Source organism: Micrasema longulum, unplaced genomic scaffold (genome assembly GCF_059751315.1).
Source record: "Micrasema longulum isolate JH-2025_06_02 unplaced genomic scaffold, ASM5975131v1 h1tg001355l, whole genome shotgun sequence".
In the NCBI taxonomy this organism is placed as follows: Eukaryota; Metazoa; Arthropoda; class Insecta; order Trichoptera; family Brachycentridae; genus Micrasema; species Micrasema longulum.
The window spans coordinates 67,340-94,323 of record NW_028278541.1 but is presented as its reverse complement, the minus strand read 5'-3'; the positions used below and the strand labels follow the sequence as shown (position 1 = coordinate 94,323).

Here is a 26,984-nt window from a genome sequence, read left to right as displayed (position 1 = left end):
TCACTGGATATTCCAAATTTGTGGATTAAAGTATCACTCGTGTTTTATTTATATAATAAATTACAATGAACTTCCATCGAGAATTTTCACTTACAAACTTAAATGTTTTAAATAATGAAATTATTTCAATAAAAAAGAAGTACAGTAAAAACACTTTTAACATTTTCAAGAGAGCAACCAAAAAAGTGTAAAAATGAAGAAAACTCTAAAGTGAGGAAATGAAAAATGTATGAAAAAAATGAAATTACATAAACATATAAATATTGTAATAGACTATACTAAATATACTGCAGAAAAATTGTAAGAACTGTCATAATTGGGAATTATTTATATTTACCAATGATTAACTTTAAAATATTTTGTATTTTTTCAAGCAATACTCAGTGTGTTAATTTTTAATGATATAAAAAAAAAACATGGTTAAATAATTTTATGTAGGTAATCAACATTAAAAACACGAAAATAAACATCTGAATTTGCATAAAATGCATACGGCGATTTTTTCCCTAAATATTGGGAAATTTTATTTATATGGTATCACATTTTTTAGTATGGCACCATAAAATTTCAACTGTCATTTACATCGCGGCAAAACTTTTCACACTTTTATGATAACTGTTTAAACTGTCTCCTTTTCACATTATGTTTATAACATCAAATAATATTTCTATTGCCAATTTTTTAAGCTTTCTGCATCGTAATTTATTGATGTGAAGACTTTATTCTTTCTTAACGTGCGTCAGCCGCGTGTCGCTATTTAGTAAAATGTCAAAATTAGACGCTCAAAACAAAATGGTCAATTACACTGCACCTGCTTTGAATTTAGTTTGAGACAATAATTTACACACTTTTTTATTTGCCTTGATTTTATTATCCATTCACGCGGCGGTGGGCGGCTCGTTGTCTTTCGACAGATCGAATGAGTTTTAAAAAAAATTCAACGTAAAACCGGGATTATGAAAAATGTTAATTGGGGGGATTTTTTTTATTTTATTTAAATCTTAAAGTAGGGCACACATATCATACATATTGTTATGTGTGTTCTAATAATAACATTGCAAATATATTTAATTTATAAATTGTTTATCACATATGTCTTGACCATTATTTTAAATTTTGATATGTTTTTTTCTTCATAAATATTTTTTTCCATTTCGTAATACTTTTTAATTGCTTTAAATAAAATTGAATTTTGTGACTTTGCCTTTTTCCTAAATGGAAGTCTAATTTTGTTCTTTTCTCTAGTATTGTGATCGTGTTCACGCTGGTTCCGATCAATTTTTTTCCAAAATTCTGTTTTTTTATTAGAGTTTATAATTTTATGAACAAATATCATTGTATTGTAAAATATTCTTTGTTTATATGTTAATAATTTCATTTCATTTACCATCGACTTTACCCTCGTGTATCTGTTTTTTTTCAAAATGATTCTAAAGGCTTTATTTTGTAATACAGTTAGTTTATCTATGTTTTCTTTGTTTGATAAAAATAAAATGCTACTACAGTAGTTAACGTGTGGTTCAATAATTGCTTTGTAAATAGTTTTGCAGGAGTCCTTATCAATAAATCTTCTGATCCTTCCCAAAATTGATATTTTTTTTGCAATCTTATTTAGCGTTTTGGTGAAATGTAAGTTTTGAATTCAACATTACACCTAAATATTTAATTTCAGCGACTTCATTAAGTTTTTCATTTTCTATTACAATTGATGGTGTAATTTCTATTCTTTTGTTTCCTATATTCATATATTTAGTTTTGTTAACATTTAATTTTAATTTATCAATTTTTAGCCACAGTGATACACTATTAAGATCATGATTTAGTCTGTCCATAATTGTTTTATAATTTTCTCCCGATATATATATTAAGGCATCGTCTGCAAAGAGTCTTATTTTTGAATATTTTAATGTTTCGACAATATCATTTATGTATATAATAAACAAAACCGGTCCGAGAATCGAATGAGAATGTTCGGAATAAAATGGGACCTTAATATTTCAGAGTAAAAAGCGGGAAAATAAAAAATGAAGGAAAGTCAAAACGAGGTTTTACTGTAGTAAGTAAAAAAAAATTGTAAATTAATTAATTTTTTAAAAACCACACCAAACCAAGAGTATTTAGTTTGATTAAAATCTCGTACCTTTTGTTCCGAATATTGATGAACGATCCCCATCAGGGTAGAACGCCATGGTATCAACGCTGTTGTCTTCGGACGTGTCCATTGCTAAACCTGAAAAAAACATTTTAAATCAAAAACTTTTTCCAGAAGTACTTTGGATAAATAATGTTAGTTTATCCAGAGAATGCGCATCTTGAACATATATCTTTTAATATTTTACCGTTTTTGCTTGTACATGTAATTTTGAATACTATTTATTCTGTATTTATTTATTTTTTATCTTAAAATTGCGTGATCATTCACTTGTTTTTTTTTGTTTTTTTTTTTTACATCTTCTAAATATTTTTTTTTTCGCTCCCTATATCTAAGTTAGTAGTAATTATTATTATAAAACCATGTAGGACTGTCATATGATTAATTGTAAAGGATCTTTACCGACAAGCCATATTCATTGGCTTGGTGAGTCCTGTAAAAAAAAAAAAAAATGTCAAAAATGTCTTAAAATAACTAAAATGTAATATTGTATGTACATAATAAATAAATAAATAAAATAAATAAATAAATAAAAAGGCAGACATTTGCATGAAAAAATAAACAATAACAATACAAAAAAAAAAAAAAAAAATTAAAATGTTATTTGTGTTTTTTTTATACTTTTTTAACTTGTATTATGTATACGTAATTATAATACGTTTTTGATATTTTTTGAATTTTATTTTATTAGTGCTGTACTGTATTACAACTGTTGTAATATGTTAATATAAACAGCTCCCCAGGGAGTTGAATCCAGTTCTTGTCTACAAAAATTTGGACAAACTCAAAATATTGTTGATAAATCCACCTGGTCCATGAAGAAGTATAGAAATTGAAAAAATAATATTTTCAGGCGTTGCCTAGTCTAGTATGTAGGTGAAAAAATTCAATTGGATGAATCCCACCTGCATAAATAAGGGTTTCAGCTCTTCAACTTCACAAACATCAACAGATGAAATAATTGAAGGAATATAGATGTTCAAATATAGGCAGAATGGTGAATGTTACACAGTGCGTAAAGTGGCCACTTAAACCAGCCATTGACAGGTCATAAGCCCTGTAGATGCTTAGATTTCTATATTACCTTCTCTTAAATGTTCTTCATCTCTGTTGTAATATGTTAATATTTTTAGTAGCGTAAAAAACAGTACTACGAAATTCAAAATTCAATAGGACTACAAAAACTATAAGTTAATTGTGGAAAAACCAAATTGCGGTGACGTCCTTTTGGAGTTTCACTGTTTATATGAGTACCTTTGGGAATATCTTCACCATCCATAGTTCTCTCTTCTGATTCTAAGACTCTCTGATGGGCCTCGATAGCAGATGACAAAATTCCTCCTGTGAAATAAAAATGTATTATTTTATCAGTCGTCTTTGCATACAGACCTCCCTTCCTCTACTTTCAAGACATCATCTCACGCACGCACGCACGCACGCACACCGATTATTCCTACTCTCGACACGTCCACCTTCGGGTGCTTGATGGCCTCGATCGTGCCATGTCTTTCTCGTTCTTCCTAGTTTTGTGCGTCCGTCAACATTCGCATCGGAGATCCGTTTAGCCGTTCTTTCGCCGTCCATTCGCTCTACATGTCCGAATCGACGCAGCGCCCCTTTCTCGATTCTGTCAATAATGCGTGTCTCAGCCTCACACACTTCGCGGATCTCGACATTTGTGCGCCTATCATACATCGTTTTATCACCTGAGGGATCGCATTTCGACAGCATTCAACCTACTTTCATCGTCATTTTTCCAATTCCATACTTCGCTCCCGTACATTAGAGTTGGAACTAGAACTCCGTTGTGAACTGCTAGTTTAGCCTCCTGCGATAAAAATTTGTTTGCCGAAGTAGATTTTAGTGCACCGTTCACCCTGTTCCCGGCACTCACCCTCCTTTCAATATCTTTCTCGGCCTTTCCGTCCCTAGTAAACATACTTCCCAGGTACACAAGTTCTTCTTGATTCTGTCAATAATGCAAGTCTCAGCCTTTTTTACAAAATACAAGCTGTGCTGGACGGTATTCAAATCCCTTCGTGAAATGGCTCCAAAATACCTGTCGGACTTTTGTATTAGGGAATATACATGTCACAGAAAATCTACTCTTAGGTCAGCATTTGATTCAGGAAGAGGAAAACTTGTCAAAATCCGGCATACATTTTGGATTTAAAGCGTTCTGGCAGTTTTTACGATGATGCTACGTGAGCATAATATTTAACAAAAGAAAGGCACTTAATTTTGACATACAAATAAGTTGAAAAACAGACTTTATTGTTAATAAATTTTAAACAAAGTTATTGGCCACTTCAGGTATTCAATATTTGGCTTGTAGTATATAATATAAATTTAGCATTTATTTGGATATTCGATGCGGCTTAGGTAATTAGATCGGGTTGTGGTCCTGTGGCTAGTGTCTCGGACTCACGGACCAAAGGTCACTCTACCCCAACTTGATTCCATTTTCTAATAGTGAGTTATTTACAACTCGTTGAAAATGGCCCTTCAAAATTAAATATTTGGGTAAATCATAAGAACGCAAATATTTCTTTTTTTTTTTTTTTTTAAATAAATTTAATTAAGTAAATTAATTAATTTAAGTGAATCATAAGAATGCAAATATTTCTTTTTTTAAAAAAAATAAAAAATAATAATTAAGTAAATTAATTAATTTAAGTAAATCATAAGAATGCAAATATTTCTTTTTAAAAAAAAAAAAATAATAATAATTAAGTAAATTAATTAATTTAAGTAAATCATAAGAATGCAAATATTTCTTTTTTTTAAAAAAAAAAAAAATAATTAATTTAAGTAAATCATAAGAATGCAAATATTTATTTAAAAAAAAAAAAAAAATTAATTAAGTAAATTAATTAATTTCAGTAAATCATATAAATGCAAATATTTCTTTTTTAAAAAAAAAAAAAAAATTAATTTAGTAAATTAATTAATTTAAGTAAGTCATAAGAATGCAAATATTTCTATTTCTATATTACTTTAATAAAACTTTTTTTTTCTACTGCCTACCCAAGTTTAAAATTCTGTGCACGCGACTGGTACTACATGATTATTGTGCACTGCTGTGATTATTTCTGTAAATTATAATTTTTTTGTAAAAGGTATAAATAAATAAATATGTTTTTTTTTCAAATGTGCAAACTACAGAATCTTCCATCTTTCGCTTGGGGTGTGAACACGATATTTTTCTTCAATTCTAGGTTAAATTATGAATATTTTCTTTAATTTAAGTATACCAGAATATTACCTGGTGTGATTGTCCCGCCCAGCCCCCTATTGGGAGCCGGCCTGAGGACGATCGTCTGCGCCGCTCTCTGGCGAGGATCAGCGCTGGTTCCGGCATCGTCCTCTTCATCGGACTCCGTGAGCCCATACTTGGAGAAGTGCTGGACCTGAGAAGAGATTAAATTTTAAAATTATCACTGCGCTCAATTTTTTTTTGTTTTATTTTCTATATTATTTTATTTGCCTTCCTCCTTCAAAGCGGAATGTCAAATAGATAAGATGAGTATTTATGACGCCTACTTCTGTTCGCGTTCATTCAAGAGAATAACGCTGCCCAAAGTGGAATGTCAAATAGATAAAATAAGCATTTTTGACACATCGTTCTGTTCGCATTCGATCAAGGAATAAAACTGCCAAAGCTGCTCTCGATATTTGCGCAGTGTAAAAACTATATACCTAAATATTATAATGCAGTTCCACCAAGGTCAGTAGAAAGACTCTTGGGTATTGGTAAGAAGTTGTTGGTATTATTTTAATTTTGTAAATTACCTTAAACACCCAGCTACCGGTTTGGGGACGATACTCTATGAATTTAGTGCCGATCTTGTCACAAGCCCGTCGGAGTTTGGCTTCGTAATCCATCGTCGCCAATCTGAAAATACGCAAAATTATAATACGATAAAAATACTCAATAAGACACACCTATAAAGGAACGTATGGATGATAAAAAAAATGGAAAAACAATTGCAAAATAAACTTTTGCCTCCCTGCAAGATCTGACCAATTGCCTCCCATTATGGGACGACTTTTGCATCCCTGTATGGGACAACTTTTTTGCCTCCCTGTATGAGACGACCTTTTGCCTCCCCGTATAAGACGACTTTTTGCCTCCCCGTATGAGACGACTTTTTGCCTCCCAGAATGGGCCGACTTTTTGCCTACCCATATTTATTTATTTATTTATTTTATTTTATTTGGGATTTTTACAGCTATTAAAATAATTAGAAAAATCTTAACAATACTAAAGCCAATTAAAAAAATCCACTGTAAATATAATGACACATAATATATAAGAAAAGAAGTTTAGTAATTGTATTTGTGTGACGTTTGTATTCATGCGTATGTGAATGTGTGTATGCGTGAATGAATGAGGGAGAGGATACATGTGCGTGTGGGAATGAATGAGGGAGAGGGTGCGTGTGTATGGGTGCCGAAGTATGAAAATAATATATTTGCTTAAAACTTGTAAATCGTATTAAAAATGGTACAATAAAGAGCTTAGTAAAAAGTTAGAAACCTTTTTGTTAAAATTCAAATGACGAAATGATATAAATTGTTTTTTTTTTTTTAAGTATGTTAAATTTCAAAACCGTATTCTGAAAAAAAAAAGAGGATTTTTTAAAAAAATTTAACTGATCCACATCGAATGAATAATGTGCGACGAGTCCTATACAATACGAGGACGGTAGGTAACCACAAAATGCAGTAAATACGGAATAATGACAACAATAAAATAAGGTTTGACAATACGCGAACGTTGATTCAAAATGAACACACAAATGCATATTATATGCACCTACATAATATATAAATAAGAATAACATATAAGTTTAATGTCGAAATTAGAGCAGAATGCAAGGCTGAGCAAAGCATTATCGACAAAATTAAGAAAGGTCTTTTGCGATGGTTCGGTCATGTGGAGCGAATGAATGATGAAAGAACGGCTAAAAAGATTTATGATGCGAATGTGTCTGGTTGTAGAAGTCGAGGAAGGCCGAGAAAGACGTGGCATGATCGAGTACAACAAATTCTTGAAAGTGGTCATGTGAAAAGTCGGAATAATCGACGTGCGTGCATGAGAAGATGTATGAATGTGAAGGAAGCAAAGGAAGTGTGCCAGGACAGAGTGGTGTGGCGTTCTATCCTCTCTGCCTACCCCTCCGGGGAAATGGCGTGATGGTTAGTTAGTTGTAAGTTTAATAGAAATGATTCGGATTGTAAAAATCAGATGTCACAAACAGTTGGCCCGCAGTACGGGGATACATAATTATATTAAAAGATCTTCTCACTATAAAACGTATATTTGTTCAGGGATAGAGAGCGACGGAGGGGAGGATGCGGACAAAGACAATGGGCCGAACGCCTTACCTCTCTGGATCCGTGATGGGTTGACGCATGGTCTTGTCCATGGGCCAGACCTTGTCCAGAGTGACCTGAGCCTTCCTGTTGAGCCCCTGGCCCACGTCCGGCTTGGCATCGTCCTCGGGGTAAACGACTATCTCCTTATTCATTATGTGCACTGTAAAAAAAAAACGTAAATTGTTAAAAAAAAACAGTTAATCGGCAGTATTTAGACCTCAGAGCAATAACACGCACACTACCACTTATATAAATGCCATATCACTCTATTGCATACCTGGGGTGAATTGTCCAAATAAGTGATTATGCACAGCATAACATTATATTTGACTTTTGATAATAATGTTTTATAGAAACTATGTTCATGGGAAAATAAATAAAATAATTAGTTCAACAATGTTTGATTATGTCCAAATGCTTGCAGACTGGCTGGATTTCCTCCCTAGGGAGTTGTTCATATTTAAATTTATTTCAACAGAGAGGGAAATTTTTTGAGAAGGGGATATGGAAGTCTAGGCATTTACAGGGCTTATGACCTGTCATTGGCTGGTTTAAGTGGCCACTTTACACACTGTGTAACATTCACCATTCTGCCCATGTTTGAACATCCGCAGGAACTGAACAATAGCAGGTAAGCGAACGCTCAGGCAGGACAACGTCTGTCGGGTAGGCTAGTTATACTGTAATATTTTATATCGCAACTTACCCAAATTGTCTATGTCCAAGCCGGAGACGTCCATCTCGCAGTCGTAGAAGACGTTGCCGTATCCGCGCCGGCCAATGGTGAACTGGGGCACTACGCACATTCCGTCAGCACTAATATGTTCTGAAAGCACAATTTACATATTTTTATTTGATTTAAAAAAAGCGTGTTAAAATTATTATATGCATAAACAAAAATACAAATTTTAATTTGCGTACAATATTTTTTCCCCAAAATGTTGGGAAATTTTATTTATACGGTATCACTTTTTTTTCTATGGTATCACTACACAACTGTCATATAGATCGCGGCAAAATTGTTTCACACTTTTAAAAACATCTTTTTTATAACTTTAAATATTTCCATTGTTATGTTTTAAACATAGCAATTTATTGATATTAAAACTTTATTGTTAATGAATTATTTTTTTACTCAATTTACATTGATCAATTGATCCCATATCTAACACTTTTGCAAAATGACGTAACCTTGTAGGAACGTCGTTAATAATTAGGTTTATTTTAGTTTTAAAGCTGATTTTACATAATTATTTATGTTGATTTATATGTCAAGAATTGTATTTAAAAAATTAATAAACACGCCAGATACGAATGATTTTTCATGTGTCAATATAAATAGTTATGTCGTCACTATTGCTGACAACTGTCATTCTAATCGAGCTTTATTTTAAGGACTATTGATAGAGATAGTACAGAAGTTGAGTATACCGTCTCGGTATGTACCGATGAAGATAACGTTTGTAATCGCAGCTTTGTATTTATTTATTTTATTGTTTAAAATCCTCATCGTCTTTCCTCTTTCCGCACCTAGCGGTGCATAGGGCAGTGCGTCAAATGTGGGTTTTTACTTACCGATTAGCTCGTCCATGGAGGGAATGGTGTAATATCCAGCTCTCGTTAACTTGATGCCGGTCGGATGTGGCGAATGATTTTCTTTGTCACGTTCATCTTAAAAAACAAAAAAATAAATCAATGGGCATTCAAAGGGCTTATGGCCTGTCATTGGCTGGTTTAAAAGTAGGTAGTTAGCCTAGTAGTCAGTTAGTTTTTCATTAATAAAATTTTTGAAGATCCTCATTACTTATTACTGTTTTTACAATGTTTTTTACTATATTTTTTTACTATACATACACATGTTTTTTTTATTTGACACATATTTAACTGTTTTTTTTCCTACGTATTTTATTGTTTTCTTTTTCAAATAAGTTTTTTGCATTACATATGCATGTACATTTATTTTCTATGTTTTTTACTACATATTTACTGTTTTACTACGGTTTTTAAATATGTTTTTTACTATATCCTAGACTACATATTTTGTTTTTACTATGTATTTTACTGAGTTTTAAACGCATTTTTTACTATTTTCTTTACTGCATTTTTTACTATGTTTTTACTATCTTTTTTTTGCTATGTATTATCATCATCATCATCATTCCCTTTCCGCACCTAATGGTGCATAAGACACTGCATTGGTACACCAATCGCAGTATCTCTTGATCAATTTTTGTTACATGAAGGTTGGGTTTTCTTTTTCAAATGTCTTTTTTGCCATACATATATTTTTTTTTACTATGTATTTTGTTTTTACTTTGTATTTTACTTGGTTTTCAAAATACATTTTTTACTATGTTTTTTGCTACATTTTTTATTTTGTTTTTCTATGTTCTGATTACTGTTTTTTATATATTTTTTACTACGTATTTTACCAAGTATTCTTTTTTATATATGTTTTTTGCCATACATATATTTATTATTATTTTTTACTATGTTCGAATGGGGAAAATAACCCTAGTTAGATAGTCAAAGCAACTTTGTATAAATATATAATTTTATGTATACATATAATATAATAATAAATGATAATAATATATAAAAACTAGTAAAAAAAAAATCCCATCAGATACATACATAACAGAAGTCTTTCAGCTACAAAGTACAAAAGAGTCGATCTGATTTGTAGAATAATATGCAAAATATTTGGTTCCATACGTAAAAGTTATTAACTATAAAATAATTTCATTCTAAAATACGCTACATAAATTATCAAGTTGACGAGACCACTTTGTCTCTCGTTTCCCTATCCAGCTCACCTCTGCTCTCGTCCTCGAGGCTCTGGAGGTCGGAGCCGACCAGCCCGGCCCTGGTGAGGTCGGGGTAGAGGCCGCCCCTGGCCCTCGGCAGCAGCTGCTCTACCGTATTGTCCAGCGAGGAGGTCGGAGAGGTGACCCACGTGTCCAGAGGCTTGCGCTTCAACCTGACGAGAAAAGAGGACAAAGAATTACACATAATGTTAATGTTTAGATAACAACAATCAGCGGAATTTTAAAACGCTATAATAGACAAAGTGTAAAATAAATATGAATTGTGTTTCCTATGGATTGCCTAGTAATTTATGCGCTTCCAATGCATATTGTTGCCGACGTAAAAGTACATGCACCAACTTGGCGGCCCTTCCTGGGGTTTTAATGTAGCATAGGAGGCTTCAGTATGTGTAAGCGATCTACCACCTCCTCAATAAAGACTAGTATTTGTCACTTTCGGGGGTGGTGATCGCCATACTGAAGCCCACATATAGATTAGAATTCATGAAAATATTTGTATGCCCATAATGTGTTTTTATGTTGTTCTGTATAAGTGTTGATCGCCGCGCGGTCGGCGGGGAACTGCGGCCGGTAGCGGGAGGGTGGGGACCTTATACGTGGCGCGAGAGAGACCGATAGAGCCGGCAAATGTGCTCGCTATCTCTCTCGCCGCGTGATTGGTCAACCTAGCACCGCCCGCTATTGGCCTAGCCCACCGCCGCACGGCAAAATGTTGTATATATAGCCCCGCCGGGGAAAAATAAAGTCAGTCATCTCACCACACTACTAAGGCTTTCTACTCTCCACTTCACCTCCCTACCTCGCTTCAAACCGGACCTCATCGCCACCTGGATTCGAACACCGCTACCCCCCTGGACTTGGAACTCGGATACTCTTTGGATTGGATTTTGGACCCCGGATAATTTGGACCCTTGGATACTTCCCCGGAACACACCCCGCCGTTCCCACCGACGGAGAGATACCGGCCTTACAACCCGGTTGCCTGACTCAGGATTGCGGCCGCCAGCGCTACTCGCTAGCGACCCCGCAAGGGATCTCTAGGCGACGATACCTCCCCCGGAGCTTATCGTTCGTCGGCCGAGGCCCGCCTACGCCCGGCCACTCTGCGTTTGACACCAGCACCTATAGAAATACAGTTCTTGTGACGGGCGCGATTGCTACGGACGAAGCAGTGATCCGCCGCGTCTGTTACACATATCATGACACTCTAGGTTAAAGGCATATATTAGTATCATGATGACATTCAAGGTCAATGGCATATATTAGTAGCATGATGACACTCGAGGTCAATGGCATATATTAGTAGCATGATGACACTCGAGGTCAATGGCATATATTAGTATCATGATGACACTCGAGGTCAATGGCATATATTAGTAGCATGATGACACTCGAGGTCAATGGCATATTGGCTACAACAGTTTAGAGACTAGAAGGAATGTGTATTTGACCACACATTTTTATCCATTGTTGCGCGGTATGGTCGATAATCCTGAGATTATGACGAGCATTGGTTTGTATGTTCCTGATAATTACCTAAGACAGCGTCAGCATAGATTGTTTCATATTCCGATATTCAGGACCAACCTGCCTATGGTTATGCCTGTTGGAAGGGCTACCGCTATGCTGAACAACATCACTCTGGATATTGATCTGTTCCATATATCCGAAGGGGTTTTCCGGAGCAGGATTCTTCGACTACTTTGACATGAGTCTCTTTCGTGTATTTTTTTTTTCTGTTTAATAATATGTACGTATTGAATATATTTTTGTAATGTATATGTTATATTTAAAATAAATAAATTGAAATTAAATTGAAATTGAAATATTAGTATCACGATGACACTCTAGGTCAAAGGCATATATTAGTATCACGATGACACTCGAGGTCAATGGCATATATTGGTAGCATGATGACACTCGAGTTCAAAAGCATATATTAGTATCATGATAACACTCGAGGTCAATGGCATATATTAGTATCACGATGACACTCGAGGTCAATGGCATATATTAGTATCACGATGACACTCGAGGTCAATGGCATATATTAGTATCACAATGCCACTCGAGGTCAATGGCATATTTTAGTATCAAGATGATACGAAACTTTCGGACAGGGAATGAGGTGTAAAATTTAACTTACCAACTAGATCGTCGATCGGAATCCTCAGATGTGTCGGCACCTAGAAAAGTATTTTGAGCCATGAAAATAATATTTTAGTAGCTACAATATTATTCTACGATGTGTCTGTGCCAAAACGGCTTTGAAGAATATTGTACAGTATACAAAAAGGTCAATTACAGCACACCCACATTGAATTTAGTCTGAGACAATGGTTTACCCTTTTGTTGTTTACTTGCTTTTTACTTGGGTTTCATTCATTCATCTAATTGAATTATTTCACCTACATACTAGACTAGGCAACGCCTGAAAATATTGTTGATAAATTACCCGGTCCACGAAGAAGTATAGAAATTTAAAAAAATAATATTTTCAGGCGTTGCCTAGTATGTAGGTGAAATAATTCAATTAGATGAATCTCACCCGCATAAATAAAGGTTTTTTATTTAAATCTTAAAATAGGGCACACATATCATACATATTGTTATGTGTGTTCTAATACTAACATTGCAAATATATTTAATTTATAAATTGTTTATCACATATGTCTTGACCATTATTTTAAATTTTGATGTTTTTTTCTTCATAAATATTTTTTTCCATTTCGTAATACTTTTTAATTGCTTTAAATAAAATTGAATTTTGTGACATTGCCTTTTTCCTAAATGGAAGTCTAATTTTGTTCTTTTCTCTAGTATTGTGATCGTGTTCACGCTGGTTCCGATCAATTTTTTTCCAAAATTCTGTTTTTCTATTAGAGTTTATAATTTTATGAACAAATATCATTGTATTGTAAAATATTCTTTGTTTATATGTTAATAATTTCATTTCATTTACCGTCGACTTTACCCTCGTGTATCTGTTTTTTTTCAAAATGATTCTAAAGGCTTTATTTTGTAATACAGTTAGTTTATCTATGTTTTCTTTGTTTGATAAAAATAAAATGCTACTACAGTAGTTAACGTGTGGTTCAATAATTGCTTTGTAAATAGTTTTGCAGGAGTCCTTATCAATAAATCTTCTGATCCTTCCCAAAATTGGTATTGTTTTTGCAATCTTATTTATTACCATCTTAGCGTTTTGGTGAAATGTAAGTTTTGAATCCAACATTACACCTAAATATTTAATTAAGTTTTTCATTTTCTATTACAATTGATGGTGTAATTTCTATTCTTTTGTTTCCTATATTCATATATTTAGTTTTGTTAACATTTAATTTTAATTTATTAATTTTTAGCCACAGTGATACACTATTAAGATCATGATCATGGTTTCAGCTCTTTAACTTCACAAACATCAACAGATGAAAGAATTGAAGTAATATAGATGTTCAAATATGGGCAGAATGGTGAATGTTACACAGTGTGTAAAGTGGCCACTTAAACCAGCCATCGACGGGTCATAAGCCCTGTAGATGCCTGGACTTCTATATTACCTTCTCTTAAATGTTCTTTATCTCTGTTGTAATATGTTAATTATTATTATTGAAAGGTTAAGAACTTACTGGAAATAGTTTGAAGCACACTCCCACGGGGGTCTGAAAGGCCGACACGGCGCTGTATGATGCTGGGAGATACGTCTCTACCGGAGTCCTCTCTGAGGGAGACGTCACCTGTTCAAAATCATCAATTTATCATGGTTAATTCTGGTGCACCGTCCATTCCGATCCCTAGTAAACATACAGTATAACCCTTTTTTTACGTTTTTCAAGGAAGCAACAAAAAAGTGTAAAACCGAGGAAAACTTTAAAGGGAGGAATGAAAAATGTGTGGAAAAAATTAAATTTCATTAAAATATAATTATGAATGTTGATGAATCAAAAGTGATGGTTTTTAAAGGGATGAAAATATCAACAATGTTTGATTATGTCCAAATGCTTGCAGACCGGCTGGATTTCCTCCCTAGGGAGTTGTTCATATTTAAATTTTTTTCAACATAGAGGGAAAAAATTCAAACATAGGCAGAATGGTGAATGTTACACAGTGCGTAAAGTGGCCACTTAAACCAGCCAATGACAGGTCATAAGCCCTGTAAATGCCTAGACTTCCATATTCCCTTCTCAAAAATTTTTCCCTCTCTGTTGAAATAAATTTAAATATGAACAACTCCCTAGGGAGGAAATCCAGCCAGTCTGCAAGCATTTGGACATAATCAAACATTGTTGAATTACTACCTGGTAAAAGGAGAAGTATAAAAATTGAAAAATTGTTTCCAGGCGTTGCCTAGTAGGTGATGTGGTTCAGCCGGATGAATCTCACCCACGTGATAAAGGTTTCGGCTCTTTTACTTCACAAAAGTCAACAGATGGAAGAGTTGAGGAAATGTGGATGTTCAAACATGGGCAGAATGGAAAATGTTACACGGTGTGTAAAGTGGCCACTTAAACCAGCCAATGACAGGTCATAAGCCCTGTAAATGCCAAGACTTCCATATTCCCTTCTCAAATTTTTTTCCCTCTCTGTTGAAATAAATTTAAAGGATGAAAATATAACTAAATGTGAGATCAGCGTGAACGGAGACATTCTGAATCAGGTAGAAGAACTTGTTTATCTGGGAAGTATGTTTACTAGGGACGAAAGGCCGAGAAAGATATTGAAAGGAGGGTGAGTGCCAGGAACAGGGTGAACGGTGCACTGAAATCTACTTTGGCAAACAAATGTTTATCGCAGGAGGCTAAACTAGCAGTTCACAACGGAGTTCTAGTTCCAACTCTAATGTACGGGAGCGAAGTATGGAATTGGAAAAATGACGATGAAAGTAGGTTGAATGCTGTCGAAATGCGATCCCTCGGGTGATGAAACGATGTATGATAGGTGCACAAATGTCGAGATCCGCGAAGTGTGGGAGGCTGAGACACGCATTATTGACAGAATCGAGAAAGGGGCGCCGCGTTGGTTCGGACACGTAGAGCGAATGGACAGCGAAAGAACGGCTAAAAGGATCCACGATGCGAATGTTGATGGATGCAGAAAACGAGGGAGACCGAGGAAGACATGGCACGATCGAGTCCGTCAAATACTCGAAGATGGACATGTCAAAAGTAGGAATAGTCGGCGTGCGTGCATGAGAAGATGTATGAATGTAGAGGAAGCGAGGTCTGTATGCCTCTCTGCCTACCCCTACGGGGAAACGGCGTGATGGTTTGTTGTTCTTGTTGTTGTTGTATAAATATTGTACAAGACTATATTAAATCGTACACAGAGAGCGGACTCCTTAATTTAAAAAAGTTATATTTATTACAATGCTTAAAATATGTACACAAAAATAGGGAATTGTTTGGCAATAATTTAAATAGGACTAGTAGCAGATCAGAAAGTGTACTGTCGGTTCCAGGATGCAGAACTAAGTTCGCACAGAGACACTCTTTCCATGTTGGTCCAAGATCTTTTAATCTCCTACCCAAGGAAATACAAAATATAGAATCCCTTCCAAAGTTTAAAGCGGCTTTGAGGACTTGGATCAGCATGGAAAATACAGATATACACCTATTGTGAAAGAGTCGTACAACAGCATATTCTAAACTTTGATGTCTTAATTACATTGTTTGTCATTTTCCTGTTATTTCTGTATGATTTTTAATGGCATTGCCATATTTGTGTTTGTATACCAAAAAATTCACCGAAATAAAAAAGGAATGGCCCACGCTCAGACGTTTAAGTCTTTGTGGGCATTTTTTCCAAATTTAAGGCTATGTTTATTTTTAGAATATGTATTTTTTCTCTTTTTCTCTTCTAATGTTTAATAAATATAATGTATAAAATATGTAATTTAATACATGCATAATATGTAACAGTATGGAAAAAAAAAAAAAATATATATATATATATACTGCAGAAAAATTGTAAGAACTGTCATGATTGGGGATTATTCATATTTACCAATGATTTAATTGAAAATATTTTGTTTTTATTCAAACAATACTGCAATGTGTTATTTTTTATTATATTTAAAAAAAAATACATGCATAAATACTTTTATATAGGTACTTAACCTTAAAAACACAAAAATTAAAATTTGAATTTACATAAAACGCGTACAAATATTTTTTCCCTAAATATTGGGAAATTTTATTTATATGGTATCACTTTTTTTGGTATGGCACCACAAAATTTCAACTGTCATTTACATCGCGGACTGTTTCACACTTTTATGATAACTGTTTAAACTACCTCCTTTTCACATCATGTGTGTATAATATCAAATAATATTTCTGTTGCCATTTTTCTCCAACTTTCTGCATCGTAATTTATTGATGTAAAGACTTTATTCTTCCTAAACATGCGTCAACCGCGTGTCGAAATTTAGTAAAATGTCAAAATCAGGCACTTGAACAAAATGGTCAATTACACTGCACCTACTTTGAATTTAGTTTGAGACAATAATTTACACATTTTTTAATTTACCTCGATTTTATTCTCCATTCACGCGGCGGCGCGCGGCTCGTCTTTCGACAGATCGAGTGAGTTATGAAAAAATTTCAACGTAAAACCGGGGTTAAATCGAGAAATGTAAAAATGAGGTTTTCTGTACTTCCCAAATACACAAATTGAATACGTTGTTGGTTTCTTTACCACGGCTGTCGTCAGCGGACCTCGCCAGGTCGCTGGCTCCCGACTCGTTCCTCTTCTGCAGCTCCGAGTCCTCGAGCGGGGAGGAGGCCGAGGCGCCGGGGCCCGTCCCGGGCCCTGGGGGGGCCTTGGGACGCAGGACCAGCCTCTTGCAGCTCGGTTTCAGCGTCAGGGTTTGCTGCACCGACGGATCGTCCTCCTCCAGACCGTCGAAGAGGGACTTCTGCGAGGAAACGGAATTTGTCACAAGTAGAAGAAATTCGGAAGCATGTTTTCAAGGGACGGAAGAATAGAAAAAGAAGTATATTTTTTAAAGTATTTCATAAAATTCTGGTAGAATCAGTTTCACAATTTGAAATGTGTTTGAGAGGGAAAACATTTTGAGAAGGGAATATGGAAGTCAAGGTATTTACATGTTCTATCTGTCATTGACTGGTTTCAGTGGCCACTTTACAAACTTTATCAGGAACATACAAACCAAAGCTCATCATAATCAAAAGATTATCAACCATTCCGCGCAGCAATGGATAAAAATGTGTGGTCAAATACACATTCCTTCTAGTATCTAAACTGTTGTAGTCGAGCATACCCTGGAGAGACTCGGTCGGGTGGAGCCGAGGATAATACCCGCACTCTCTCATGTAGAGATATCTCAGAAACTTCTTTAGGATTTTCTCCTTCATAAGAGAGTACTTTAGTTCATGTAGCCTCCGAGTCATCGAGCCACTCTCGAGTCTACTTCGCACCGAGGAGTTGTAAAGAGTTCTTAGTACGCGAGAATTTTCGAAAACCCTGGCAGCACGCAGAACAAATCCTAACATCTTCAATGCTTTTCCACCGGTGGTCACTTACCTCATATACAGTTGCCACCCACCTCATATACGGTTGTCACCCACCTCATATACGGTTTTCACCCACCTCATATACGGTTTCACCCACATCATATACGGTTGTAACCCACCTCATATACGGTCGGCACCCACCTCATATACGGTTGGCACCCACCTCACATACGGTTGTCGCCCACCTCATTTACGGTTGTTACATACCTTGGATATGGGAGTAACAGCACTGATGGGTTTGACACGCAGCCTGGAGACGCCGGGCGACACCTTGAAGCGGTCACTTTCCAGAAAAGGTTTTTGAGCGATGGGATTGGTCGGTTTGGAGATCTCATCTGCTTTAGCTAAAATAAAAATAGTGCAATTAAACAACCAATCAAATTCTTATCTGCACCAGACGGTTCATAGGGCACTGCGTTGGTGAAGTAAACGCAACAAAATTCGATCGTAAAGTGATCAGTCTTAAGCTTTAGATGCTAGTCCAGGGACGTTGAAATATTTAAGAGGTATGCGAACACACCAACTACTACACTACAAGGCAGATTTAACCCACTAGATTTCCTTTTTCGGGATTTATATCTGAGAAGCCATCGAGTCTGGTTCGATTCACACACATAACTGTATTCCTCATCCACCCGGACAGACCACATAATAAAAATACATTTATAAAATTATTTATCTAACGTTGATGGATGCCGTTAGTGTCGCTGTAAAGAAAGCAATTTGAACCTTATTGACATGATTTGACACTGAATATAAATCAATTTCGCATTCAGTGACATCAACGCCCGAGCACCGAGAAAACCTTAAGTGTGTGCGTGTATAAAAAGGAATAAGAACGTTATTTATGTGATTAAATACTAAATATATATCAATTTTGTTAGCAGAAACTTCAATGCCCGAGCAGATAGAAAACCCAAATCTTCATGTGTGTATGATTATATAGAAAAAGCAATTTGAACCTTATTAAAGTGATTTAAAACTAAATATGAATCAATTTCGCTACCGGTAATTTCAACGTCCAAACAAGGAGAAAACCTAAACCTTTCGGCGCCTGTAGAAAGCGATTTGAACCTTATTGACGTGATAGAAAATTGATTACTAAACAATTTTGCTACCGGTGACTTCAATGTCCGAGCAAGCGGAAAACCTGAATCTGTCTGTGCCTGTAGAAAGCAATTTGAACCTTATTGACGTGATTAAAAACTGAATATCGAACAATTTTGCTACCGGTGACTTCAATGCCGACCAAGCGGAAAACCTGAATCTGTGTGAACCATATTGACCAAACAAAGAATTTTAAATGTACTTACCGGGGCTAGATGTCAGGTCGTTGAAGAGGGAATTGAACCCGTACGGTTTACAAGCCAAGGCCATCATGTGCTCGTGGATGGAGCCGCCCGTTGAGTTAGCCGGCATACTGAGAACAAGAAAAAATATATTAACACTAGTGATGAAACCTCAGAGTAATAATGCGTGAACCTATAGAGAAGCCCTATCACTATGTTTCATAGAACGCAAGCGATGTTGGTTTGTTGATTAGCAACTTGGTGGCCATTTTGGTTTTCGGTCGGATGCTTTTGTCGCTGTGCTTGGCAATGTTTGTAAATAACTTGGATATTTAGGTAATAATAAATAAAAATCCACTATGGTGAATTGCAGTATGTTTGGTTGCAGCAGTAGGAGCGTCAAAGCTGTTAAAGGAGTCAGTTTTCACAGGTAATTGATTCCGAATATTTTCCCATGATTTTACATTGATTTTTGGCATTTGTTGTCCCGACACGTGCATTATGTTGCTTAAAAACTTCCCTTATATCAACATATTTACTTCAGATACTATTTTTTCTCAATTTAGGGGATAAATTTGTGAATTAAAGTATGTTCACTGTTGATAATGACAGTTGATTATGGGCAATATGTCGGGGCCGCACTAGGCATCCATATAAAGTTTGAGTTTTTATCGAGTAGAGGTCGATTCAAATTTTACTCTAAAATAGCAACGTTAACCTTGAGACGCATAGAACCAGCCAATGACAGATCATAAGCCCTGTGAATGCCTAGACTTCAATATTCCCTTTTCAAAAATGTTTTCCCTATCTGTTAAAAATAATTTACTAAATAAATTTTAAAAGTTTAAAAAATATTTACTACTACAGTCGTGAAATATTTTTTAAAAATTAAAAAGTCACAATATCTGTCCATACGAGTGGATCCTTGAGAAAAATTTGAAGTACGTTAAGGGGAGTGTCACCTGTTGAAACCCAGAGATGTGTTAGTCCCCAGTTGGTTATTGGCCGTGTTGAGTCCTCCCCCGAGCCCGAGTCCTCCGCCCGTATTCTGTCCGAAGCCCAGACCGACACCGAAGCCCGTATTACCTGAAACCGAGAACATTTTACTGCAGACATTGCGTGTGTAACAATACGATATATTCCATCGTCGAATGCATCCAATTCTACGATTCTTAGAGGAAGTCTGACATTATTCTATAATCAACCCGGAAATTATATAAATATTCCAGGGTACCCAACATCGTTCTAGAATCCACCCAGGAAATTACCTGAAATTCTATTAATATTCTAGCATACCTAACGTTCTAGAATCAACCCAGGAAATTACCTGAAATATTATCAATATTCCAGGATACCCAACATCGCTCTAGAATCAACCCAGGAAATTACCTGAAATTCTATTAATATTCTAGCATACCTAACATCGTTCTAGAATCAACCCAGGAAATTACCTGAAATATTATCAATATTCCAGGATACCCAACATCGCTCTAGTATCAACCCAGGAAATTACCTGAAATTCTATTAATATTCTGGCATACCTAACATTGTTCTAGAACCAACCCAGGAAATTACCTGAAATACTATCAATATTCCAGGGTACCCAACATCGCTCTAGAATCCACCCAGGAAATTACCTGAAATTCTATAAATATCCCAGGGTACCCAACATCATTCTAGAATCCACCCAGGAAATTACCTGAAATACTATCAATATTCCGGGGTACCACACATCGCTCTAGAATCAACCCAGGAAATGTAACGCAATTCCAGAAAGAACCCGGGGAATTCCCCCTTACCCGTGTTGAGCGTGGAGCCCAGGTTGGTGGGCATGGCGCCGCCGCCGAACAGGCCGCCGGGCGCTGCGCCCGCCGCGCCCCCAAACAGGCCGCCGCCGGGCTTCGCCCCGAACACCCCTCCGCCGCCCATGTTGAGCCCCCCGCCTGCGAAGGAAGAGACATTATGAAGAAAAATGCAGGGTGTAAAAAGGTTTCTCTTTCCTAATCAAATTTTTCAATATTTATTTATCCGAGTTTAAAATTTAGGAAGTGGTATGTTTGTAAGCATTTATTATAATTTTCAATTGTGACAATATGCAATGGCGATTGGATTTGAAAAACCTTCCTCTGGTAGAACGAGTAATGCTCATAACCAGCAAACTCCATCGGTCCCGTCTTCCTCGTAATAACCAAATTAGACGGTACTTTGAACGCCGTCACCGGTTAGGAGAGTTGTGGAAGATTTCCGGTTTGCTCACCATCAACGGACCAATCTGCAGAACTGACTGAGGAGTAGCGGAAGAGACCTTAAGACGTCACACGTGAGGCAAAAAAATTAGAGCGGTGAAGGGGTATTGAAAGGGTTCTCTTGTTATTAAAACGAAGAGATGGCCCGTGCTGTGATGGAAGTTGGATGAGCTCTCTCAGATAAACAAGCGAAGTGGGATTATTCAAAATATTGTGAAGAGGTGATAGAATAGTTGCGTGTGATATAGCCTAACGAGGAAGTTCAGCCCTACGGGAAATCGAATATAAGGATGTTAAAACATGATGAATATTACAGTGTGTACTAAAACCAGCCAATGATGATGCCTAGACTTCCTTATTTCGGTGGACAAACTCAAAACAACACAACAGACTAATGTCACTAGTGATGGGAAATTACTGATCACCGATTAAATCGATTTTATCAGTCTTTTCATGCAAATATGAAACTCCGTTTCCGAAAATTGATATTTAAACGCAAAAACAAGCCTATTATAGTGTGTTTGACATTTATACTTTTTTTCATGAACAACATAAAATGAATTTTTTTTTTATTTGATCGATCTATGTTGATCAATTTGTCCAATCTCTAACGTTTTTGCAAAATGATATAACCTTGTAAGAACGTCGTTAATAATTAGGTTTATTTTAGTTTTAAAGCTGATTTTATATAATTATATTGATTTGTATGTCAAGCATTGTATTAAAAAAATAAATGTACATGCCAGATACAAATTATTTTTCGTGTGTCAATATAAATCACTCCTTAGACGTTACTACAAAGTTATGTCGTCACTTTTGCTGACAACTGTCATTCTAATCAAGCTAAATCTTAAAGACTATAATTGTGAACAAAATATAAATGAGTTTTTACCCATGGCAGTGGCGGCCGGCGCGGGGTTGAAGCCCCCGAAGGCCGGCGCCCCCGTGGTGGCGGGCTTCGCCCCGAAGGCCGAGTTCCCGAACAGGCCCCCGCCCGCGTTGGCTTGGGGCGCTCCGAAGCCCGTGTTGGCCGCCCCAAACGCTGAAACAAATCAATTTTAACTTTCGGCCTTTCCAGAAGTTTGACACTGGTGTTCGCTATCGCGGGATGACAACGGACTTTTTGTGCCCAAAAATTGAGGATATGGAGCTGGACGATATGCGGTTCCAGAGGACGGTGCCACTTGCCGCACAGCCAAATTCAATCGCCGTGTTATCTCGCGTCGTGGCGATTGTCAATTGGCGGCCACGATCATGAGATTTGACACCGTCGGACCTCTTTCTTTGGGAAAAAGAAAAAGTGTGCGTAGATAAGCCAAGAACAATTCAAGAGCTAAAGGATGAGATAATTTGACACATATGACGACATTGACCTCAATTATGCCTCAGCGTCATTGAAAATATGGGCCATCAGATAGAGGTATGCCACCGAAGCCGTGGCGAGCATTTGGCCGATATTTTGTTTGACACATAATTATCAATAGATCTTTCTATCATAAAAAAAATTCAGATAATCGTCTGAAAACTTTTCGTTTTATTTACAACGAGCTGAACCCAGCAATGCTTTGCTATTGCTAGATTTGTGTACATACTCGTATATAGAGGAAAAAAGATGATGTAACTTTTCATTGATAAGTAACCTAGGTACATCAACAATATTTTGAGTTTGTCCAAATTTTTGTAGACAAGGAATGGATTCAACTCCCTGGGGAGCTGTTTATATTAACATATTACAACAGAGATGAAGAACATTTAAGAGAAGATAATATAGAAGTCCAGGCATCTACAGGGCTTATGACCTGTCAATGGCTGTAGATGCCTACAAAATATATATATATACATACATGTCCAAATTTTTGTAGACAAGGACTGGATTCAACTCTCTGGGAAGCTGTTTATATTAACATATTACAACAGAGATGAAGAACATTTAAGAGAAGGTAATATAGAAGTCCAGGCATCTACACGGCTTATGACCTGTCAATGTCAATGGCTCTGTTGTAATATGTTAATATAAACAGCTCTTCAGGGAGTTGAATCCAGTCCTTGTCTACAAAAATTTGGACAAACTCAAAATATTGTTGATAAATTACCTGGTGCATGAAGAAGTATAGAAATTGAAAAAAAAATATTTTCAGGCGTTGCCTAGTCTAGTATGTAGGTGAAATAATTCAATTATACGAATCTCACCCGCATAAATAAAGGTTTCAGCTCTTTAACTTCACAAACATCAACAGATGAAAGAATTGAAGGAATATAGATGTTCAAATATAGGCAGAATGGTGAATGTTACACAGTGAGTAAAGTGGCCACTTAAACCAGCCATTGACAGGTCATAAGCCCTGTAGATGCCTGGACTTCTATATTACCTTCTCTTAAATGTTCTTCATCTTAGTTGTAATATGTTAACCTAGGTACATGTTTATGATTAAATTCCAAATCTAAAAATAATAGGATATTCAAATATTGAATTTGAGTAGGTACCTAAGTACTTGTTTATGTTTGAATTCCAAAGCATAAAATAATTCATTTTCAAATATGGAATTCTTTTAGCAAATGTCAAATTCTGCCCAGGGGTGCACTTTGGTCGGGAATGCGATTTTCAAAAATGTACAGAATGTCCGTTGATATTATTTTAGTATAACCAAAAATCCAGTAAAAAGTGATGAATAGGTAAAAATTACAAGGAATTCAATTAAATAATCTGACTGGCATCCGTAAGAAAACTCATGTTGTTTGTAAACATTCATATATATGTTCGGCATACTAAATGGTATAATCGATGTTCCATCATTACTGGGACAAGTGAAATTCAATATTCCGACTCGTAGCTTGAGAAACAATGAAGTACTGTTCATCGATCAGCATAGAACAAACTATGGCCTTAATTCTCCAACGACCCGTCTTTGTCGTATTGTTAACTCGAGACAAGATCTTGACTTTTTTGGTTTAAGTTTTTTTTGGCTTCATTAACAGAATATCCTCTGATTTTACTAATGTCCGTACATTCAAAACTCTTTATTGCTCGGCTGTTCGCCCTCTTCTAGAATATGCCTCCTAGAATAGTGGGCTGGTCTCCGTTCTAAGTCAATCGCATAAATCACATTGAATCAGTCCAACATCGCTCGCTTCGAAAAATAGCGTGGACGCTCAGACTAGAGAGAGATAATTATTCTTACGCTGAAATAGAGTCAATGTTAAATATTTCTAGTCTACAAAAACGTAGAACTAATATTGACTCCATATATATGTTCGGCATACTAAATGGTATAATCGATGTTCCATCATTACTGGGACAAGTAAAATTCAATATTCCGACTCGTAGATTGAGAAACAATGAAGTACTGTTCATCGATCAGCATAGAACAAACTATGGCCTTAATTCTCCAACGACCCGTCTTTGTCGTATTGCTAACTCGAGACAAGATCTGGACTTTTTTGGTTTAAGTTTACAAGGATTTAAACGAGCACAAAATAAATAGTCCAGATCTTGTCTCGATGTCCCTTATGTTTGTCAATGCATCTTTTCTTTTTTTTAATGTTTTAAACTATTCTTTTATTGTAATGTTTAAACCTTATAAATTGTATACATGGACAATGTCCGTTAATAAATAAATAAATCAATAAAAAAAAACATCCATCCATTTTTTTTTATACGCATTCTTGGCGAATGCAACCTTGGCGATAGATAAAAAAAACATTAACGCTCATAACTTTTTTTGTACTTAATCAATTGAAGATTTCATGAGCTATAAACCTTCTTGTGGCAAAGATGTACATTTATCTGAAAACCGCACGTAAATCGGTCGGTTTTATATATATCAAGATTAACATCGTGGGCTATGGTTGGACTCCCACAACATAACTTCCTCGTGATGACGGGTAAGACGGAGTACTCACCGGGGGCGGCCGCGCCGAACGGAGTGGCCGCCGGCTTGGCGCCGAACAGCCCGCCGGGGTTCTGCGCGCCGGGGTTGGCGCCGAACACCCCGAACCCGCCCGCGGACGTGGTCTGGGGCATGCCGAACGCCGGGGCCTCCGCAGGCTTGGCCCCGAACAGGCTATTGGTCTGGAAAATTCATATTGCTCTCATTGACATACGATACAAGACTTGATATATCTCTCTTATTTATCAAATTATGAAGTTGTATCTTTTGTAATCTTCAAACTGACAATTCCACGCCGAATTTGGAAAGTAAAATTTTTGTAAATATAACAAAATATTTATCTTTGCTGTGCGACAATAATTATAAGACAAAAGATCCTGTTTACTGCACACCAAAATAAAACAGGGACGAGTTTGAGTTTGGGTATCGTCTATTGTCTTGTTAACCTTAATAATAAGTTAAGGACTGCTATCTTTGTTTACATTTTTATATTTTACTTTTTGTGCTGTTACATGTTCACTTAGTTGCCATGCTTACTACTTCTTTGCTCAATGTATTATTATTGCGTTTTTTTAAATTATTTTTATTGAAACTTTTCAAAATCATTCTTATGTTGTTGAAATTCAATTTGTCGATACGTTTTGAAGCTGCAAGACTTTTTGTGATGTTAGCTATCATATTATGTAAATGTACAACAACAACAACAAACCATCACGCCGTTTCCCCGTAGGGGTAGGCAGAGAGGATAGAACGCCATAACACTCTATCTTGGCATACAGACCTCGCTTCCTCTACATTCATACATCTTCTCATGCACGCACGCCGATTATTCCTACTTTTGACATGTCCATCTTCAAGTATTTGATGGACTCGATCGTGCCATGTCTTTCTCGGTCTTCCTCGTTTTCTGCATCCATGAACATTTGCATCGTAGATCCTTTTAGTCGCTCTTTCGCTGTCCATTCGCTCTACATGTCCAAACCAACGCAGCACCCCTTTCTTGATTCTGTCAATAATGCGTGTCTCAGCCTTACACACTTCACGGATCTCGACATTTGTGCACCTATCATACATCGTTTTACCACACATTCGCCTGAGGGATCGCATTTCGACAGCATTCAACCTACTTTCATCATTATTTTTCCAATTCCATACTTCGCTCCCATACATTAGAGTTGGAACTAGAACTCCGTTGTGAACTGCTAGTTTAGCCTCCTGCGATAAACATTTGTTTGCCAAAGTAGATTTTAGTGCACCGTTCACCCTGTTCCCGGCACTCACCCTCCTATCAATATCTTTATCGGCCTTTCCGTCCCTAGTGAACATACTTCCCAGGTACACAAATTCTTCTACCTGATTCAGAATATCTCCGTTCACGCTGATCTCACATTTAGTTATATTTTCATCCCTTTCAAAAACCATCACTTTGGATTTATCAACATCCATAAGCAAGTGGCTTTTCTTGCATACCTCGTAGACTTTTGTTACCAAGAATTGAAGGTCTTCTTTGCTGCTAGCAAGAAGCACGGCATCATCAGCATACAGAAGACAGTTAACAGTTATACCACTCATTTTTGCTCCCATCCTTAAATCTTTCAGTTCTTTCATACAGTTATCGATGTATATGTTGAACAACCATGGTGACATTACACATCCCTGTTTGAC

The 26,984-nt window shown here is 36.1% G+C and overlaps 1 protein-coding gene across 2 annotated transcripts in view; it reads right to left on the bottom strand.

Moving 5' to 3' along the window:
- Window positions 1-26,984, bottom strand: part of Nup98-96 (nuclear pore complex protein Nup98-96) — a 78,679-nt gene that overhangs the window by 32,613 nt on the left and 19,082 nt on the right. For both annotated transcript variants that reach the window (XM_088235301.1, XM_088235302.1), the window contains exons 10-26: window positions 25,333-25,501; window positions 22,325-22,474; window positions 20,986-21,129; window positions 20,149-20,272; window positions 19,211-19,317; window positions 18,105-18,241; window positions 17,059-17,278; window positions 13,992-14,099; window positions 12,509-12,548; window positions 10,351-10,514; window positions 9,110-9,205; window positions 8,241-8,360; window positions 7,544-7,694; window positions 5,945-6,047; window positions 5,418-5,562; window positions 3,407-3,493; window positions 2,141-2,230 (exon numbers count right to left, since the gene is read on the bottom strand). In XM_088235301.1, coding sequence (XP_088091427.1) covers window positions 2,141-2,230; window positions 3,407-3,493; window positions 5,418-5,562; window positions 5,945-6,047; window positions 7,544-7,694; window positions 8,241-8,360; window positions 9,110-9,205; window positions 10,351-10,514; window positions 12,509-12,548; window positions 13,992-14,099; window positions 17,059-17,278; window positions 18,105-18,241; window positions 19,211-19,317; window positions 20,149-20,272; window positions 20,986-21,129; window positions 22,325-22,474; window positions 25,333-25,501 — 2,155 coding nt within the window. The remainder of the gene's footprint in view (window positions 1-2,140; window positions 2,231-3,406; window positions 3,494-5,417; window positions 5,563-5,944; window positions 6,048-7,543; window positions 7,695-8,240; window positions 8,361-9,109; window positions 9,206-10,350; window positions 10,515-12,508; window positions 12,549-13,991; window positions 14,100-17,058; window positions 17,279-18,104; window positions 18,242-19,210; window positions 19,318-20,148; window positions 20,273-20,985; window positions 21,130-22,324; window positions 22,475-25,332; window positions 25,502-26,984) is intronic.